The sequence below is a fragment of the Astyanax mexicanus genome, chromosome 11 (assembly GCF_023375975.1).
Source record: "Astyanax mexicanus isolate ESR-SI-001 chromosome 11, AstMex3_surface, whole genome shotgun sequence".
NCBI classification, from domain to species: Eukaryota; Metazoa; Chordata; class Actinopteri; order Characiformes; family Acestrorhamphidae; genus Astyanax; species Astyanax mexicanus.
Window position 1 is genome coordinate 15,412,151 of NC_064418.1, and position 20,343 is coordinate 15,432,493.

Sequence of the window (20,343 nt, forward strand, 5' to 3'; positions counted from 1 at the left end):
TTACTGAATGGAAGCTATAGAAAGTTGTGGGAACCAGAAGTTTTGTAGGAGTCAGAAGATGGTAAAGTTCTAAAGGGTTCTTACCCAGAGGATGGAGCTCAGCCAGTTTAATTTTCTCGATTTCTGAGATGATGGAGACGAGCTGCTCTGTGGCCCGATCGTCAGCATCCTCATCAATATCATCAGCAGGCAGAATTTGAATTCCTGCTTTAAAATCTACAATAAAAATGAAAATTTCAATAGCATTTTATTTTTTCTCTTAGGGAAATAAGTCAATAATAAAACTACTGCTGCTGCTCCACTAATAGTAATATTACTCATATTGTTATGAGAATTACAATTACTACTCCTATTATTAATGCTACTACTACTAATACTGGTACTGCTACTTCATCAATTCAACTACTTGTTCTAATACTGCTTCTACTACATGCCCAACTGTTAATAGCATTATGACTAATAGTAAAGTGGCAGGACTGGCATATATGTATATATGTGGGTGAGTTTATGAGCTCTCACGGGAGTTCCCAGCATGCTCAGCGGTCACACTTTTCTTTTTATTGGGGTTATTTGAGGCGGTTTGTTTTGTTTGTGGGGTTATGGCTGTTTATATTTGTTTGTTTGGATTAATGAAATAAACAGTAGTTGTTCAGCCTCTTGGTGTTGGGTTAGAGGGTGGAAAAGAGTCTCCTGTCGCATGAATAAATAGCATTAATAAAGTTACTCATTAAATTACAGAACAGTGTAAGGCAGTGAAGTCAGCTATAAGACATTGATGATATTGATGATTACATCCCATCAGTTTTCCAGCTGTTTCGTTTTCATTCCTGGATCTTATAATGATGTGCGTTTAAATTTGTACTCACCAATAGGCCGACCATTGACCCTCTCAACTTCTTTCAGCAGCTCAACCACAAGCCCTGCTGTGGTCTCCTGCTTATTAATTCCAGCCTCATCCACAATGATGATCACCTGATCACCTGTTTCAAAATTAATAGATATCATTTGTTATCTCCTGCGTTTTGATCCTACCATAAGGATCTATTAGTGGTTGCTAATGTCTGTTTAAACTTACCAACTGGCTCGACACTAACTGTGACCACATCATCCTCCAGCACCTCAAGGACCTCAATGATGACATCTGCATCATTCACTAGAATATTATAAAAAAAGTTAACTTTAACATTTAGATTAACTTTCATATTCAGTTAAATGAGATAAATATCATTACATAAATATGGAGGAGTCTCAGTTTCTGATTAAATGAGAAATGATCATGGTTACTATGTAGTTACTATGCATGTAACTACGTACATGTAACTACATCATTTATTGGTAGATATTTCTCATGTGGTTGCTAGGTTGTTGCTATGGTGTTGGTGTCACATTACGTTAAATATGAGTTTTTGGTAACACTTCCTATGAACCCTGTATTCATAATGCATTCCAAATGCATTCAGAATGCATTATATGACATGCATAATACCTTATAATGACTGTAATACGCCTGTATAAAAGCTCAAAAGTACTTACAGCAACATTCATAACACATTATAAACTACAAGTATAAGAGTTTATAAAGAAAGGGCTTATAATGCTTTATAATATCTGTTCATAAGAACATTGTACAATGTAGTGTTGTAATGCACTATCACACAGATTTGGTATATTTTGGTACAATGCATTATAATATGCAGCTATGATTTCTCAAGTTAAGTTTTTATAAAAGTGTGTAACACATTATAATACAGCCTTATATACAGTCATTACTGACTTTAAGTGACGTGAGTTGTCATATGCGTTTTAAACGTGAAGTAAAATTTATTATGCCTCGCTGTAATGTCTTATAGAGCATTACGAGTACTCGTTACTGGCTTTAAGTGAAGTGTGTTTTCAAATGCCTTTTCAAATGCCTACAGTAAGGCATGATAAAATTTACTTGTTCAAAAAAAACGTTTGAAACACACTTCACTTAAAGCCAATAAAGAGCACTCATAATGCTCTATAAAACATTACAATGAGGCATGATTAAATTTACTTCACGTTTAAAAAGCATATAAAGTTTGACTCTATGTTTTAAGTTTTAACTCTCTGTTGTCTTACCCCTTCCTATAAAGGAAGATACTGATTGGCTCTGCTTCTGAGATTAAACAGCCAATAAGAGCATAGTTAATTGTCTGTTGCACCTGCCCTCCCTGAAATAAAGATTCTGATTGGCTTTGCCTCTAAGTGTGAACAGCCTATAAGGGAGGGCTTCCTGTAAAAGAAAGTTTCTGACTAGCTTTTTTTTTTGTTTTAACTGTCTGTTGCACCTCCTCCTCTCAGAAACAAAGATTCTGATTGGCTTTGCCTCTAAGTGTGAACAGCCTATAAGGGAGGGCTTCCTGTAAAAGAAAGATTCTGACTAGTTTTTTCTTTAGTTTTAACTGTCTGTTGCACCTCCTCCTCTCAGAAGCAAAGATTCTGATTGGTTTTGCCTGTAAGGGCTAGTTTTAATTTGATTCTCTGAAATGGGCCTATAAGTAGTTGTTTTAACTCTTTGTTGTCTTTGAGATTATCTTCATCTTCATCATTGACTCACCGAGGAGCTGCTCACAGTTCTTCTCCACCTCATCCCTCAAAGATGTAGAGGTTTGGAGGACTTCCTCCATTTCTTCAGGAGTGTTCTCCACTATTGGAGTATATAAAACCTCCAGTGTCACTGCGTGGACTTCTGCAAGAACGCCAGACTCTGGAACTATCTGCAGGTCCAAAACTTGGGTCTCCTCGACCTCCTTCGCTGCCTGAGGATCAACCTGGTCGATGTTTCCACCAGTTTTCTGACTCCTTTCTTTCCTCCAGGGCAGCTTCCACCTGCTCTTTCGATGAGGCGATGATTCAAAACTGTACTGTGTGTATACTCCGTTACTCGGCAACGCGTCGGCGGAGTGATACAAATTTAGTGTGAGAAGGCCGTGATGTTATCACGAATATCATCACGGCTAGAACACTTCTCAACCAATCAGATTGTGAGGTCGGAACTAACTGTTGTATAACTGTGCTTTGTGTGTGTGTGTGTGTGTTTGTGTGTGTGTGTGTGTGTGTAAAATTACCTGTAAAGATCTCTATATAACATTAGAATAAGTCAACATAAACATAACATCGATGGTCATCAAATGTGTTTACCTATAAATAACTATATATGCAATCCTAGTGTAACTACCTGCAATAAACACTATATAACATTAGAATAAACCCAAACAAACATAAAGTCAGTGGTCAGTAAGAGTGTTTACCTGTAATTAACTTTATATAACATTAAAATAAACCGAAATAAAGGTAAAGTCAGGGGTCACTGAGAGTGTTTACCTGTAATTAACTCTATATAACATTAGAATAAACCCAAAAAAATACATAACGTCAGTGCTCAGTAAGAGTGTTTACCTGTAATTAACTTTATATAACATTAGAATAAACCCAAATAAAGGTAAAGTCAGGGGTCACTGAGAGTGTTTACCTATAATTAACTATATAACTATATAAAATTAATTATATAACATTAGAATAATAAAACGAAAATATATCAGCAAATGGTGGGGTCCGAGCAGTATGGGGCAAACATATATATATATATATAAGTGTATATAAGTGTGTATCTCCTCTGCAGTGTGTGTGTGTGTGTGTGTGTCAATTTCAGAAAAATGTTCCTCAACATGAAATTGTAACAAATCTGGATATGCCACTGCCTATATACCATCATCAAAAGGTTTAGAGAAACTGAAGAAATTCATGTGAGGAAGGTAAAAGGTCAAAGGTCAGTACTAGATGCTGGTGATCTTTGGGCCCTCGGGCAACATTCTGTTTTTATTTTCAGTTTTCCAGTCTTTATTTCTTGTAATTACGTATTCCTTTTCTCCAAGTATACATTTGCTCTCTGCACTCCACTTTTATTCCACAGGACTTTTTTAATTGTTTTATATGTTTCTTTGAAAAAAAATGAGATGCTGAATGTTGTGGTACGAACACAGGATGAGGATTTCCTTTGATGACTCTTCCATGAAGGTGATGTTTGTTTAGGTTTTGTTCAGGGCAATAGTCTAAAGCGCTGCCACTATGATTGGGAGATCGCTGGTTCAAATCCAGGGCATGCAGCTTGCCATCAGCTGCTGGAGCCCCGAGAGAGCACAATCTGCCTTACTCTTACTAGGTGAGTAGATGGTGCTCTTTCTCCTTATCACTCGTAGGGTGATGTCGATCAGCACAAGGCATCTGGGAGCTGCTGTATTGAAACCTCTACTCCAACCGTGCTGACTACTAGCCAGTGCTAGTCTTTACCCTCCTTGTGTTGTGGTGCATATACATTTACATAAAAAAGTCCTCTGAATGTTTTTTTGATATTTTATTTAATGTTTAGATTGTCAGGCAGCTGCTTGGAGGATGAGTTAATGAATTAATGAATGAAGTTACACTTGTGTAGTGTCAACACACATCAACACACACACAGCCAATTACACACACTGTACTCTTTAACAAAAATGTCCATCCACATGTAGGACTGCATCCAGCATTGACCTTAGACTCTCTGCTTCTTATATAAAGTGGCATAAATTAATTTAATTACAGTGAACAATGCTCGTCTTTCTGAACAGTTGGCTTGAATTCAGAACCATTCTTCATAAACCCACCACAACTGCACACACACACACACACACACACACACACACACTCAACAGCTCCCATTTCTTTCATACCACTCTCATTCATTCTACAGACCACGCAACACATGATTCTCCAGCTTGTGTGCTATGATAAATGAATCAATCCTGTTACCTTGAAATTAGAATTACAGAAAAGGTCAATTCCAATTATAATCATGTGGACCTTTACTATGACTTATCTCCCTGTTTTGCTCTGATATATTTATTTCATTGATTCATTTGATCAAATTACTGAATGATTAGATTTTCTAATAAGCTTTCCTTAAAGAGCTTTTGAAAATATGTAACATTCTCTCATCATAAACAAAGACAATGTTTTAAAGGCTGCTCTTAATATTTAAACTGGCGCCAAGTGGGTCCCCAAATGATTGAAGTCAGCTGATTTATGATGGTTTCTTGACCCACTAGACACTATATGGGTTTCTGTCCCAAATGATTTAAAACCAAAAATCCGAAGCAATCTGTTTATAAATAGTGAGCAGTATATAAGGAGTATGGCATTGTCTAGAGAGTAAAAGGTAGTATAGGGTTTGTAGGGTGAAAAAATGGAGTAAAAGGCATCGTAAGACATTATAGAGGGTATCATTTGTAGCATATGGGGATAAAGGAAGTATGGAGGGGAGTATAGAGGATATAGGGTAGTATAGAGGAGTGTAGGGACGTTTAGAGGTATTTGGTAGTGTAGGGGGTTATAGGGTAGAATAGAATAGTATAGGGGTATAGATTAGTGTAGTATATGGGTGGTTGACATAACATGGTGTTTTTTTGGTCCAGTGTGTCAAATATATGTAAATTATAGAAGAAAATGTCAAAAACTGTGATGATATTGTTCAGAAAGTCAAGTCAAGTAGTTTTATTGTCAATACTGCATATGTACAGGACATACAGAGAATTGAAATTACGTAACTCTCCTTCCCAAATTTTACAGCAAGTACAGATAAAAGATATAATAAAGGAGAATGGGAGACACTATGGGTACAATACAGCAGGGACACAAATAGACATACATGAGACAAAAACAAGGTGCAGTGGTGTGGGGGAGAAATAGATATATAAATATAAATAAAAAAATAAATAGATATATAATCTAAAAGAGTGGGAGACACTATATGTACAATACAACAAGACAATAAACATACGTAAGACGGAAGACAATAGTGCAATATTGATGGTGATTGAGATGGGATGACAGTATAAATAGTATATATCAGTAGTGCAAATATGTTATGTAGCTTAAGGCTGGTAAAATGAATGAGTGCTAAAGTTCTTAAAAGTTCACAGTTTTTGGGGAATTAAAGTGTGTATTGACAGTGCAAGTATATCAGTAGTGCAGGTCCATTTGGAAGGGACCAGTACTTTGTGCATTGTAGTGCAGAGTTTCAGTACTTTATTAGTGGGGGGGTCAGGATGCTGAGTGAGTGTGTGCTGGAGGCAGGATTGGGATGGGGGGTAGAGCAGGAAGAGAGTTCAGCATCCTCACAGCCTGATGGATGGGGCTGTCTCGCAGTCTGCTGGTCCTCGCCACGAGGCTCCTCAGTCTCCTACCTGATGGCAGCAGGCTGAAGAAGCCTGTGCTGTTTTATATGAACTTACAGAGCATTAATGGAATTACCATTTATTTTTTCTCAATTTTCAGTCAAGCTAGAAAAAGCTCATATGGTGTGACTGTCCCAATCACATTTCACAAAGTTAGATTTTGAATAAAAACAAGCAAATTATTTTTTTTCTGTTTAATCAATCATATATTAGTAACCCAGATGTCTTTTTGAGAGTCTGCTTGGCTAAAAGCTTAGGCATAATATTTTGAAGCCACCCTTAACTAAAACATTTTGTCCCAAAAATAAATGTCATACTCCTTTTTTAAAATGGCCAATTGTGTGAAGACCTTTGGGAAGTGGAGTTCTCCTTCTTTTGGAAGGAAGAACAACACCTCAGAAGGACACTGAAATGTACAGGGTGTGTTTTCGCTCTTTATACTTTTAGAAAAATCAAGTATATGTAGCACTCCTGCTTCAGTTCCATTTTGCACTGTCATATAGTGTGACGCATTTTACACAAAAATGCCCAAATGAAATTTGTTTTCAGTCAACATTACCTTTAAAACTATGTTGTGATATTGTGGTTAGCATGGTTTTATAATACTAGCATAATGCTACATTGCTTAAATGTAAATGGAGCTCATATCATATAGTGTGACAAAATAATCATACTGTGTGACAGGGTTTTCTTGTCACACAATATGATTATTTTGTCACACTATATGATATGAGCTCCATTTAAATACATAAATAATGCTCTTAGATACATATATTATAGCTAATAGTTACATGTTTTAAATATTTCAATAGTTTAACACATTTTTATAGTATATTATTCACAGATGTAATATTTATACAGCAACACTCACTCATTCATGCAGATTCACTCATTCAAATTGTTTCAGGAAACATTCGCCTAAAAGAACATCATTCTAAGACAAGCTAACACTGTTTGTACAGTAGTGGGAATAATTAAATAACTGATGATCAGCAGGTGCAGCCTTGTATCTTAATACAGTGCAATTTACCCCAGCATCCCGTCAAAACTCTAAACCACTCTTTTTTTTAGTTTATACTTATTTAAATCCAGGCCCAAACCTCTACCTCTCCTGTATTTTTGATCACTGGATCCGGTCAGTTCTGTAATCTGACCGTGTTGCTGTGGCTGCATTGTCTGTATGCGTATGCTTTGTGAAGTTTAGCAGAGCTTAACATTCCACTGAGGGGCAGAGGTTACTGTGATAATTGGCGGCAGGCGGCGTTTCAGAGAGATCCTGCCACTTTGTTCTGCCGCGAGGACCTGAGCCCTCCGACTCGGCCTCAGACTGGCCTCAAAGACTGCCCTGTCCCCCTCAGAGGGTTTTTACTAACGACAGGACAAAGACGCTAATGACTTGGAGACTCTCCTGATGGATTGCAGAGGGAGTGGCTGGGTCTCCGCCTTCTCCATTAAGGTCTCTGGGTAACTCTCTGAGTGCTGAATGAGGATTAATGTGCTATACATTTAGGTAACATACAGTATAAGCTTCAGGTTTACTCCCATAGCTGGGCCCCATTCTGTATCAGTGGTGTTTCTATGAAACTAAAGGTTAAACTTTAGTGTTCTGCACTGGAAAAGCAATTTCCTGCTCTTCAGGCAAGCGTTTGTAGCTAGCCAAGAGGTGGGGTCTCCAGTGGTGGAAATCAATGAAACCTCCCTTGTTCAAACATTAAGGAAGGGTTAAGGAAGTACTTGATTCCAGTAGAGATAATTAGATATAATTGGATGAGTTGAGGAGTTAAGAACAAGGTAAGGTGGAGATCATCCAACACCCTAACCTTACCAGTGATGGGAACTTTTTTCAGTAAGGAGTAATCTAACTAATTACTCTGACTGTCACTGTAACGGCATTACCATTTCCGACACCACATTACTGCACATTATTTTAGCCACTCAATTAACTTTTTTTTTACTTTGTGCATACAGACAAAGGCGCAAGTGTGTGTGTGTGTTGTGTGTGTGAGTCACAAGGGAGGGGAGGATGAGATAATTGCCAAATCAATGATTGGCTAAGGTATAGTAAGATTACGTCTTCCAATAGCCAATCAGAGAAAATAGGTGGGTGGGTGTTTTAAGCGCATGCATAGTGGCGGGTGTTCACAGCGCATAGCGAGAGATGACGAGTGAGGAGGACTCCAGTGGCAAAACAGCATTTTCCAGATGGAAATACTGACACTATTTCAAACTCACTGAGGCCAAAGGTAAAAATGTGCACGTCAAGTCATGGACAAACCTCTATGCAGGAACTTGTCTTTGCTGTCGTGCACTCTATTCATCTGGCTTATGAAACACGCTCTGAGAAGGTGGGTGCCAGGGGGTTACAGGGGCGAGTAACAAAAAAGTAACGCAATAGTTACTTTCACTGGTAACTAGTTAGTTTTATAGTGGAGTAACTCAGTTAGTAACTTTTGGAGAAGTAACTAGTAACTATAACTAACTACTTTTTCAAAGTAACGTGCCCAACACTGAACCTAAGACTCTTGTTGTTGAGTGTAATTAAATCCTCTCACAAATGCTCCACAGTCTAGTAGAAGGCCTTCTCTGTACAGGAAAGACAGCTACTCCAACCACAGCAGGATAAACTTTTTATTTCAAGAGAAACAGTAAATGAGCAGGCGTTGCAATCTTTCTTTTTCCATTTAGTGTACTTTTAAGCGGTAGCTCCAAGGTCTGCTGTATTTAGGTAGAAAAGAATCTCCTGAAAATAACCTCTGGCATGTGTGACTAGCTCCTATAAATTATTTGTCAAATTCTTTGCATCAAACTATAATAAATAGGTCTAGTGTTGTGAGAGATATACAGTATTTACAGCCTCTGTTACTGACTAATGTTCAATCCACTGCCATTAGTTCACTGCGTTCAAGCCGAGCACAAACGTGTCAATAATGTATCCTACAGGTGGTGGCTTTTACACTGTTCATATTGATATTAGAATTATTATTAGAATCGTCCATCTCTAAACTCCAAAGTGGTTGGGGTCTTGTATACTATTTTCACAAGCGTACAAATTCCTTATCTGTGTGGTCTTCAGAAGTCAACCCTTACAGCTTTGTACTTTAGCCATCAGAGAAGCCTTTCATGTCCTAACTGCCCTCCACGTCCCATATGCATCTCCATGTGGCATCACAAATTATTCCACGAATGGTAGACTCATCAAAAGTTCCCTCAAAAACCCTGAGATGTTTATGTCCAGTCAGAAGGTTCCAGCCCCCTGTAGACCACCTGCAGGAGACAGGCCTTCATGTGCTGGTTTGACTCAACCAAACTGGTCTTCAGCTCTGAGATGGAAGGCATCCCCCTGTTGTGAGAAGCAAACATAAAGCTCTAAGCAGAGGATCTTGTAGGTCCATCAGTCTCTGTGATCTTTTACTACACATCCCAGCAGGGGGGCTCTGGTGCGGGGACAGGAACTGCTGGGATCTCACACTTTCTTGTGTACGTAATTGAGCTTTCACTGAGGCCCCAGCAGTGTTTAGAGACAGATTTCACACTGCTATGTGTTCTTTTTACGAGGTGGCAAGTCGCACATCCCAAAGATTCTCAATTTTCAAAAGTCTGGACCCTGTGGTGGCCAATCCATGTGTGAAAATGATTATGTCATGCTCCCCAAACCCCTCTTTCACAATTTCAGCCCCATGAGTCCTGGCATTGTCATCTTGGAATATGGCAGTGTCATCAGGGAAGAAAAAATCCATTGTTGGAATAACCTGGTTTATATTCAGTATATTCAGGTAGTCAGCTGACCTCATTCTTTCAGCACATACTGTTGCTGAACCTAGACCTGACTAACTGCAGCATCAACCCCAGATCAAAGTTGTGGGGTCAGGTTTTGGGGGCAGTACTTACCCTGATTCTACATCACTCTGGGACAGGGTAAATCTTAACTCATCAGACCACATGGTCTTCTTCTATTGCTCTAGAGTCCATTATTTATGCTCCCTATCTTATTGTAGCAGTTTTTGCCAGTTGGACTCACTGATACGTGGTTTTCTTAAAGCTACACAGCTGTTTAGTTCCAATCCCTTGAGTTCCCTTTGCAATGTGCATGTGAAAATTTCACTATTAAACATACCCCTGAGTTCTAGTGTTGTTTTTGTACCATTTGATTTCACCAAACATTTGAGTTGCTGATCATTCAAGATTTTTTTCAACCGAATTTCTTCTTCAAAGATGATGATTCCCCAGTGTCTTTCCACTTTTATTAATGTGTTGGACAGTTTCAGTAATCTCCTTAGATGTTTTCTCTGTTTGATGCATGTCAAAAATTAGAAGCTACTTACTGCATCAGTTAATGTTAAATAACTTGTTGTCAGCTAAAACATAGATCATCCTCTTACCTATTTGCTTAGTTAAATCCAGGTGGTGACCTTTTTCAGTGTACTTTAGGGTTGTCAATCGATTAAATATTTTTTCCTAATAAATAACACAAATGCCTGTAATTAATTACGATTCACATTTTTTCTTCCTGACACTGAAACCTTTAATAATTAAGTTTTAAGTGTAAAAGAAAAAAATCAAGGTTAGATCACCAATTCTTTTATTAACATTTTAACTTACTTTGAAAACTTTGATTGTCATTTGTGAACTATGTTTAAGTACCAGCTAAATTGTCAAGTAAGAAGAAAAGTGTCTCCTTAAGGTTCAGACTGTTAAATTGTTGAATCTGTAGTTCAGCTCACTTATCCCTCACATTCAGCTAGTTGTTGTCACACACCAGTTTATTTTACTGAATCACAGCTATCACAGTGCAGCTCTCAGCTCAAAGTTCTACTGTTAAACTCAATTTATAAAACAGGGGATTAAACAGGTAAGAGACGCAGTGCGAAGACCACAGCTGACCCCTCTGTCCTGTGAATGGGTGCATTGTAATACAGGACCAGATGGCAGAGCCCTTGCTTTAGGACAGAAATGGAATTAACCTTCCTTCACTTGTCTAAGAAACAGAATGGGCAGGCCTTAAACTGGGTCATACATAAAGCTAAAATGAACCTGAAGAGCTAAAAATGAAGCTAAACCTACTGAAATAAAGCTAAACCTGGTTATCGAAAGTTAAACCTGGTAAGCTAAAAATAAGTTAATCGTGGTGATCCAAAGCTAAACCATGAGAGGTAAAGATAAAGCTAAACCTGGAGAGCTAAAGTTAATTCTGGTTATCTAAAGCTAAACCTGGAGAGCTAAAGAGAAAGCTAAATAAAAAGCTAAAAATAAGCTAATCATGGTGATCTAAAGCTAAACCTATAGAGATGAAAATAAGTTAATCCTGGTGATCTAAAGCTTAACCTATAGAGATAAAAATAAGTTAATCCTGGTGTTTTAAAGCTAAACCTATAGAGATAAAAATAAATTAATCCTGGTGTTTTAAAGCTAAACCTATAGAGATAAAAATAAGTTAATCCTGGTGTTTTAAAGCTAAGCCTATAGAGATAAAAATAAGTTAATCCTGGTGTTTTAAAGCTAAACTTATAGAGATAAAAATAAATTAATCCTGGTGTTTTAAAGCTAAACCTATAGAGATAAAAATAAATTAATCCTGGTGTTTTAAAGCTAAGCCTATAGAGATAAAAATAAGTTAATCCTGGTGTTTTAAAGCTAAGCCTATAGAGATAAAAATAAGTTAATCCTGGTGATCTAAAGCTTAACCTATAGAGATGAAAAATAAGTTAATCCTGGTGTTTTAAAGCTAAACTTATAGAGATAAAAATACATTAATCCTGGTGTTTTAAAGCTAAACCTATAGAGATAAATATAAGTTAATCCTGGTGTTTTAAAGCTAAGCCTATAGAGATAAAAATAAGTTAATCCTGGTGTTTTAAAGCTAAACCTATAGAGATAAAAATAAATTAATCCTGGTGTTTTAAAGCTAAACCTATAGAGATAAAAATAAGTTAATTGTGGTAATCTAAAGTTAAACACAGAGGGCTAAAAAAGGGTTATTTCTGGTGATCTAAAGCTAAACTTATAGAGATAAAAATACATTAATCCTGGTGTTTTAAAGCTAAACCTATAGAGATAAATATAAGTTAATCCTGGTGTTTTAAAGCTAAGCCTATAGAGATGAAAAATAAGTTAATCCTGGTGTTTTAAAGCTAAACTTATAGAGATAAAAATACATTAATCCTGGTGTTTTAAAGCTAAACCTATAGAGATAAAAATAAGTTAATCCTGGTGTTTTAAAGCTAAGCCTATAGAGATAAAAATAAGTTAATCCTGGTGTTTTAAAGCTAAACTTATAGAGATAAAAATAAATTAATCCTGGTGTTTTAAAGCTAAACCTATAGAGATAAAAATAAATTAATCCTGGTGTTTTAAAGCTAAACCTATAGAGATAAAAATAAGTTAATTGTGGTAATCTAAAGTTAAACACAGAGGGCTAAAAAAGGGTTATTTCTGGTGATCTAAAGCTAAACCTGGAAAGATAAAAAAATAAGTTAAGGTAACATTTTACTTGGATGGTCCATTTGATGGCCTCTTTGATGCTCAACTGACATTCAACTAACATTCAACTACATGTCTATTAAATGCAAATGAACTAAAAGGTGAAAGTAAATGATTCTCTATTGAATATAACCCTACATTCAACTCTAATCCAAACGCTTATCTTAATATTTTAGGATTGGGTTTAGGGTTAGATTTTAAGCTTAGGTTAAGGTTAGGGTAAGGGTTAGGTGTAGGGTTTGATTTTATGGTTGATTAAGGGTTAAGGTTAGGGTTAGGTGTAAGGTTATGTTCTATTTTGAATCATTTACATTTAACATAGGGTTAAGTTAAATTTAATAGACATTCAATTCAGTGTTAGATGAATGTTAGTTGAGCATCAACAAGGCCATAAAATGGACCATCCAAGTAAAGTGTTACCTAAGTTAATCCTGATTATCCAAAGCTAAACCTAGGTAAAGTTAAAGATAAACATGGTGAGCTAAAGTTAATTCTGGTGATCTGAAGCTAAACATGGTCAGCTAAAGATAAAGTTAAACCTGATTGTCTAAAGCTAAACCTGGAGTTTCAAAGTATAAAGCGACCAAACACATTGGGAGAGACACTAAAACTGAAGCATGTACAGTAAATAATCTTAGTAAACTTGTTGATTGGATTGCAAACAAATTGTGCAGTAATTAAATTATAAAGTTCAGATGTAATTTATGATTGAGCAAAACTGAGAAGCAGACAGGAAACTAATGGCATGTGAAGGAATTCCTTGGTGTTCCTTGCAGTGTTTTGAGCCTAACCGGCAGATCACAGCTGTACATGGCGTGTGTCTTGTTCACGAGGATAGACTGACGTGTCTGAAGGACCTTGATGAGGCCGACGTTGACGGATGAAAGAAACCCTGGGGCCCTCAGAGCAACTTGATGAAAGCTCTATCCAAGCCTGTCCTTTAATTTAGCTGGGAGCAAGTAGAAGCGCCCCTTGTGTGTCAACTGTGTCCTTAGGAGGCTTGGTGACATTTGAGGGAGCGGTCCAGGTGTTTTAATGCCCTCAGGGAGGAAATAACACAATGCCATCATGATACCTGACAGCAATAGATTATCAGTACATAGTATCCTGGCTTTCTGAATGAGTGGGTGCACTGGTGTACTCTCACAAAAGTTTTTCAGCTCAGTGTGAAGGGTTTTCTTAACTGATCAGCACAGAGATTATCAGTCTACTCATGCTTTAGTATAGCTCAGTAACACCGACATAAATAACTGATCAGCACAGTGATTTATCAGTGTACTCATGCTTCAGTTTAGCTCAGTAACACAGAGATAAATAACTGATCAGCACAGTGATTTATCAGTGTACTCATGCTTCAGTTTAGCTCAGTAACACAGAGATAAATAACTGATCAGCACAGTGATTTATCAGTCTACTCATGCTTTAGTAGAGCTCAGTAACACAGAGATAAATAACTGATCAGCACAGTGATTTATTATTCTTGAGAACAATATTCAAGAATTAATAACAAAGTTGTGCCAGGGCGCAAAATTATGCACCTGCCTGATGTTTTTGACATAATTATTCCTTTCTGTAAATCCTATAAACTTAATTTCTATTTTCAAATATCACTGTGTTCGTCTGCTATATGATATATTTAACTGACGTTTCTGATCTAAACACCCAGTGATTTATAAAGGAAAATCATAAAAATTATCATGGGTGCCCAATTTTTTTCATACCACTGTAACTCAAATTAATCTGAAAAGATACTTCAGGCTGTTGAAGCATCAGGCTGATGAGCTATAACATGTACAGTACAGTATAAATCCCTGTAGAAGGCCTATGTGGGTGGTTGCATGTATGGGCAGGCTGCTGAGCGTACAGCTGAGGAAATCTGACAATCATTTAGCTTCCTAAAACACCAACTAGCTACACTGTAAGGGACATGACAGCTAGTCAACACAATGCCCAGTCTAAAGGTTGTCACCTGAATTGCATCTGTTAAGCTCAAGTTAAATGGTTAAATTTGCAGCTAAAAGCTTTGCATGATCTCAGTTTAAATAGCTAAACTGTAAACAATTCTCAAATTAATTCTCAAAAACACAGTCTTGGTTCACAACTAATACAGTACAGGCCAAAAGTTTGGACACACCTTCTCATTCAATGCGTTTTCTTTATTTTCATGACTATATACATTGCAGATTCTCACTGAAGGCTTTAAAACTATGAATGAACACATGTGGAGTTTTATGTACTTAACAAAATATGAGCTGGCCTCCACAGTCACCGGACCTGAACCCAATCCAGATGGTTTGGGGTGAGCTGGAGCACAGAGTGAAGAAGGCAAAGGGGCAACAAGTGCTAAACACCTCTGGGAACTCCTTCAAGTCTGTTGGAGAAACATTTCAGGTGACCACCTCTTGAAGCTCATTGAGAGAATGCCACGAGTGTGCAAAGTTATTTCACCTTTTTGTTAAGTACAAAATTCACATGTGTTCATTCATAGTTTTGATGCCTTCAGTGAGAATCTACAATGTACATAGTCATGAAAACCAAGAAAACGCATTGAAAAAGAGAAGGTGTGTCCAAACTTTTGGCCTATACTGTAGTTTAAATGAAAAGTCTGGTATCAGACAGTAGTTCATTTAGTAGCACTGTATTATAGATCCACTGCTCTGATTGGATAAAAAAGTAAATTCAAATTAAATTAAATTCAAATTAAAACAAATGTTTTCACAAAAGCAGTTTTACAGAGATACAAATGATAATGGTAACAGTGGCCAGGTAAAACTCCCTCATACTAAGAGGAAAAACCAATTGAACCAAGTAACGTTCAAGTGTTTAGTGTTTAGTGTTAAGTGTTTTTAATACTACAAAAATTGCAATATATTCAGTGCTGTGAAAAAGTATTTCCCCTTACATATTTTTTCCTGTCTTTCTTTTCATATTTTACATACTAACTGCCCCAAAACCTACTTGGTTGGGCCACCCTTGGCAGCAACAACAGCAATCAAGAATTTGCTATAACTGGCAATTAGTCTTTCACATCTATGTGGAGGAAGTTTGGTCAACTCTTCTTTGCAGAATTGTTTTAATTCAGACACACTGAAGGATTTTCCAGCACGAACCATCTGTTTAGGATCATCCCACAGCATCTCAATAAGACTTTGACTAGACCACTCCAAACCTTTATGTTTTTTGCAGCCATTCTAAGGTGGATTTGTCAGTGTGCTTCGGGTCATTGTCCTGCTGCAGAATCCAAGTACGTTTAAGCTTAAAGTCACAAACTGATGGCTGGACATTCTCCTTCAGAATTTTCTGGTAGAGCAGAATTCCTGGTTCCATCCAGGTCCTAACGCAGCAAAGAAGCCCTAGCAACTAGCACAACCATGTTTGATTTTAAGTAAGGTGTTCTTTTTCTGAAATTATGTGTTCGTTTTAACTGATAGTTTCTTTAGATTGGAGCATAATGTGTGGCTTTTTTTGAGACAATATCATTCATTTTAGCTGCCAAACAATAGCAGATGAGTAGCCTTAGTTGATCAGGGCATGTAACGTCTATCCTTGGACATGCAGAGAATGCACTTCACTCTATTTTTCGGTTCCTTAATGGACAGGAAGATTGGGTGTCTGACCTGCTGTCCTGAAAGGGCCTCTGTCCTGGTCCTCGCGCTCTTCACTGCTGCCATTGTCTCAGGTGATGGACAGGCCTTCAGCTGATAATGCAGCCGAGGATGGTCCACAGAGCCATTTCAGCTTTCAGCAGCCCAGGACATCCACAGGCTTTACCTTACACTGCTGCACGGACCTGACACTGATATACGTACAGGTCAAATTTCGTTAGTAGGGTTAGTAGAGTTTTGTATTCAAATGAATAGCTGTTTTAGGGTACGTTCCACTGTAATATAATTCAATGTAAAATGTTTTAAAACTTATAATTATTAATACCACATCATTATTCACTATTATAAGAGCTGTAATTAAGATTTTAAGCAAAATTGATTGTGACAAACTTTTAGTTATAATGCAGACAGAGTGGAAACTGTAGAACTTGCCCGAGGCCGCAGTTGTGAATAGATCCTGCTAAATAAACAGCTTGCTAGAAAAACTGATGTACCAACTACCATATTTTTTGCACTATAAGGCACAAAAGAAATCTTAAAAATCATCATTGCGACTTATAATACAGTACACTTTATGTATGAATTTTACCAGTCAGGTATTAAAGAGCACTATACAGGAGAAGAACAGGAGTATACAGAAGTTTCAGTTTAGTTCTTTAGCACCTAGGCTGGAGCAGCATTAGCATTACCCGCTAGCCGTGCTAGCTCTTTCGCCGTTCAGAGGTAAGTATTTCAGCTGTATATCCTCCATTACTAGTGATGCCACAACACAAGGAGGATGAAGACTAGCACATGCCTCCTCTGACACATGTGAAGTCAGCCACCGTTTTTTTTTCGAACTGCTGCTGATGCAGCATTGCCAAGTAGCATTACAGCACAGTGCACTCGGAGGAAAGTGCAGCGACTCGGTTCTGATACATCAGCTCACAGATGCCTTGTGCTGATTGACATCACCCCTAGGAGTGATGAGAGGAAAGAGCGCCATCTACCCACCCACCCTGCTCTCTCAGGGCTCCAGCAGCTGATGGCAAGTTACATGACCAGGATTCGAACCAACGATCTTCCGATCATAGTGGCAGTGTTTTAGAACACTCAGTGCCCCACAAAACAGAGTTCAAACTATATATTTATTTGGAAACTAATATGAGTGAGAAACACACCAAGCTTCCATCATTACTACCAATAACAGCAACTTCAGTTTACTGATCATTAGTTGCATGCCGTCTCCTGGTGCAAACAAGGCCATGTGGAAATATGTAGAAACATAGGAAATGCCTGTGGCTCTATTTGAGGCGCTGGGCTCAGAGGACATCTCTGTACGGAGCTTAATCAGTTTACATGCTCTCAATATCAGCAAATCAAGTTATGACTTTCCTCGTTCAAATTATACATAATTAGTCCCTGGGATAAGATACGATTACGACATTCTTAAATCAGAGGCCTCACGAAAGTTGGCTATGAGCAGCTGTGTGGCCCAGATTAACTTCACTAAAAAACGTTAGTGTTTGTCTATTATTGGTCTGTTTTTCTTTTCTGTCTTGGAGTGTTCCAATTAAGCACATTCCAGTGCTATGATTATAACTGATCACAGACTAGAACATATGGGCTAAAGCAAGGATCAAATAACTAGAGCTACACCAATCAGTCACTTCATTAACACCCACATCCTTGTTTCTACACCAGCTGTCCATCTAATCATATTTAGACCATTTTTAATCTTCAATGCTTAGGACCCTACAGGAGAGACCACCACAGAGCAGCTATTATTATTTGTGTGGTGGATCATTATTCTCTGCACTGCAATGACACTGATTAACTGAATGGTGGTGTATGAGGTGGTAGTAGAGTGCATTGTGCAAGTGGATCACATACAGCAGTGCTGCTGGAGTTTTTAAACACTGTGTCACTGCTGTACTGAGAATAATCTACCAACCATAAATTTCCAGCCAACAGCGTCCTGTACACAGAGTCCTGTGGGCAGCGTCATCTGCAGTATCCTGTGATCACTGACAAAGGACTAGAGGATGACCAACACAAGCTGTGCAGCAGCAGATTCAGAGCCCCTGCTATAGGTAGGAGGGTCTAATAGAGTGAAGGTCAGTGAATGTAGAAACAAGAAAGGCATAAAATTCTAACCAGACTGTGTAAATACAGAACCAGACATACCTCTTCTCATTCAATGTGTTTTTGTTCTTTTTATGATTTTTTTACATTGTATATATAATAATTAAGACTATATTAAAGCTATGCAGGAACACATACTGAATTGTTCTGTTAACAAAACGTGTTAAACAAAGCAGAATATGTTTTATACTTTAGATTCTTCTAAGTACCACATTTATCTTTGAGGACAGATCTGCACACTATTGATATTTGAAGTGTCTTCATGAGGGAGGGTCACCTGGAATAGTTTTCTCAGCATCTTGAAGGAGTTTCTGGAGGTGCTAAACAATGGTTGCTGCTTTTCCTTCACAGTGTGAAGCCCCAGCTCATCCCAAATCACCTCAAATCACCATCTCAGGTGGGTCAGGAGATTGTGGCGGACAAACACTTTCTTTACTGTTTATTTTGTAATTCCATTTGTGTCCCTTATTTTCATGTCTTGACTGGTACTGTAGATATGTATATATGCATGCACTATTCTGTTAGGGCTTAGCATTGGGCAGTAGATTAGAGGAGTTTTAATTAACCTCTAGTACATTTGACATCCAATACATTTGGAATATTCTCTTCGGAGCAAGACTAATAATCAGCTGTTAATAAACAGTATCTGACCACACTGATGCTCTCGTGGCTAAATGCAATCCAAATCTTACAGCAATGTTTCAGGAATTTCAGCACAGACTGTTACTTTTAAGATTTTTAGTTATTTGTCAAGATGAACTGGGTTTAGATAGTAAATCACCTGACAAGCAGCCCTATAATAATAAGAATAATAAGAGTAAATGTTATTTATAAGGCTCACAGTGCTTATAACTTATTACAAACATCAATTAAACTTAATGCAATCAAATAACTGAAAATGAATAGCATTAATTGCTAATTATAATTACTAATATTTACAGGTATTTAGCAACAACATTCACATTTAGTTAAATATATGGGGTAAAGTGATACAAAATGAAACATCAGAATTCAAATAAAGATTATATTTAATGATTTAAATTTTCATCTCCAAAAGCGTGTATTGAACTTGAGTGTGTAATACAAACTGCACAGTAAATTTACCAGTGGCCAATTAATACTATCCATTGTGCATCATGCACCTTGATTTAGGGAGTGTTTTGGGGATCATGAGGAGGCAAAAATATGCCTTAGCTATTGCATAGCTAAGACAGGACTGGGTGGCTAACTGATAACTGTTGTCAGGGTTTAATCAGCCAGTGGTGCACCTGTATTTTCTGCCACCAAGATAATATCATGCCAGAAATTTACTTCCAGTAAATACACACCTCACTTCCAGACAACCACACCCATCAGTGTAGATATATTTTTCAAATTCTGACACTATTTTATGGTGCGAATGGAAGACGTGAGGATAGACTGTTGATGTGATGCAGTGTTAATTCAACTCAGATTGAGTTAACTTAACACTGGCAAATGCTCTGTGTAGGAGAACAATGAGAACAGAAGTTGGCCTCTCTGTTGTTTTAGTAATTTACACAGTGAATTTTCAGAACGCAGTCAGTGAGAGAGAGATGTGGGTCAGGGATGAAACAGATCAGGTTAGATGTTTCTCTAAACCATAGCTGTAATAATTCAGTCTGTTTCCACTCGTTCTCTTCTTGCTCGCCCGTGTTTCATCTCTGAGTAAAATTATCCTTATCTGAGAGTCTCAGGCTGCCAGAGAGCCATCGCCCCTCCATTACATGAAACCTGAGCCCGGAGGAGCAGGTTGTAATTATGGGAAACCGGACGATTTTAGATCTGAACTCTAACGGAGGTTTGGTCATGCGTGAAATTTAGAAGCTGCCCTCATCTACTTTTTTTCATACAAGACAAGAGATCCAGATGTGCTTCTGGGTTTT

General features: G+C 37.6%; 1 protein-coding gene across 1 annotated transcript in view; it reads right to left on the reverse strand.

Moving 5' to 3' along the window:
- LOC125804926 (uncharacterized) overlaps positions 1-20,343 on the reverse strand; it is a 41,347-nt gene continuing 21,004 nt past the window's right edge. The window contains exons 2-6 of the mRNA XM_049484818.1: positions 2,582-2,853; positions 1,076-1,153; positions 867-980; positions 85-216; positions 1-14 (exon numbers count right to left, since the gene is read on the reverse strand). Coding sequence (XP_049340775.1) covers positions 1-14; positions 85-216; positions 867-980; positions 1,076-1,153; positions 2,582-2,853 — 610 coding nt within the window. The remainder of the gene's footprint in view (positions 15-84; positions 217-866; positions 981-1,075; positions 1,154-2,581; positions 2,854-20,343) is intronic.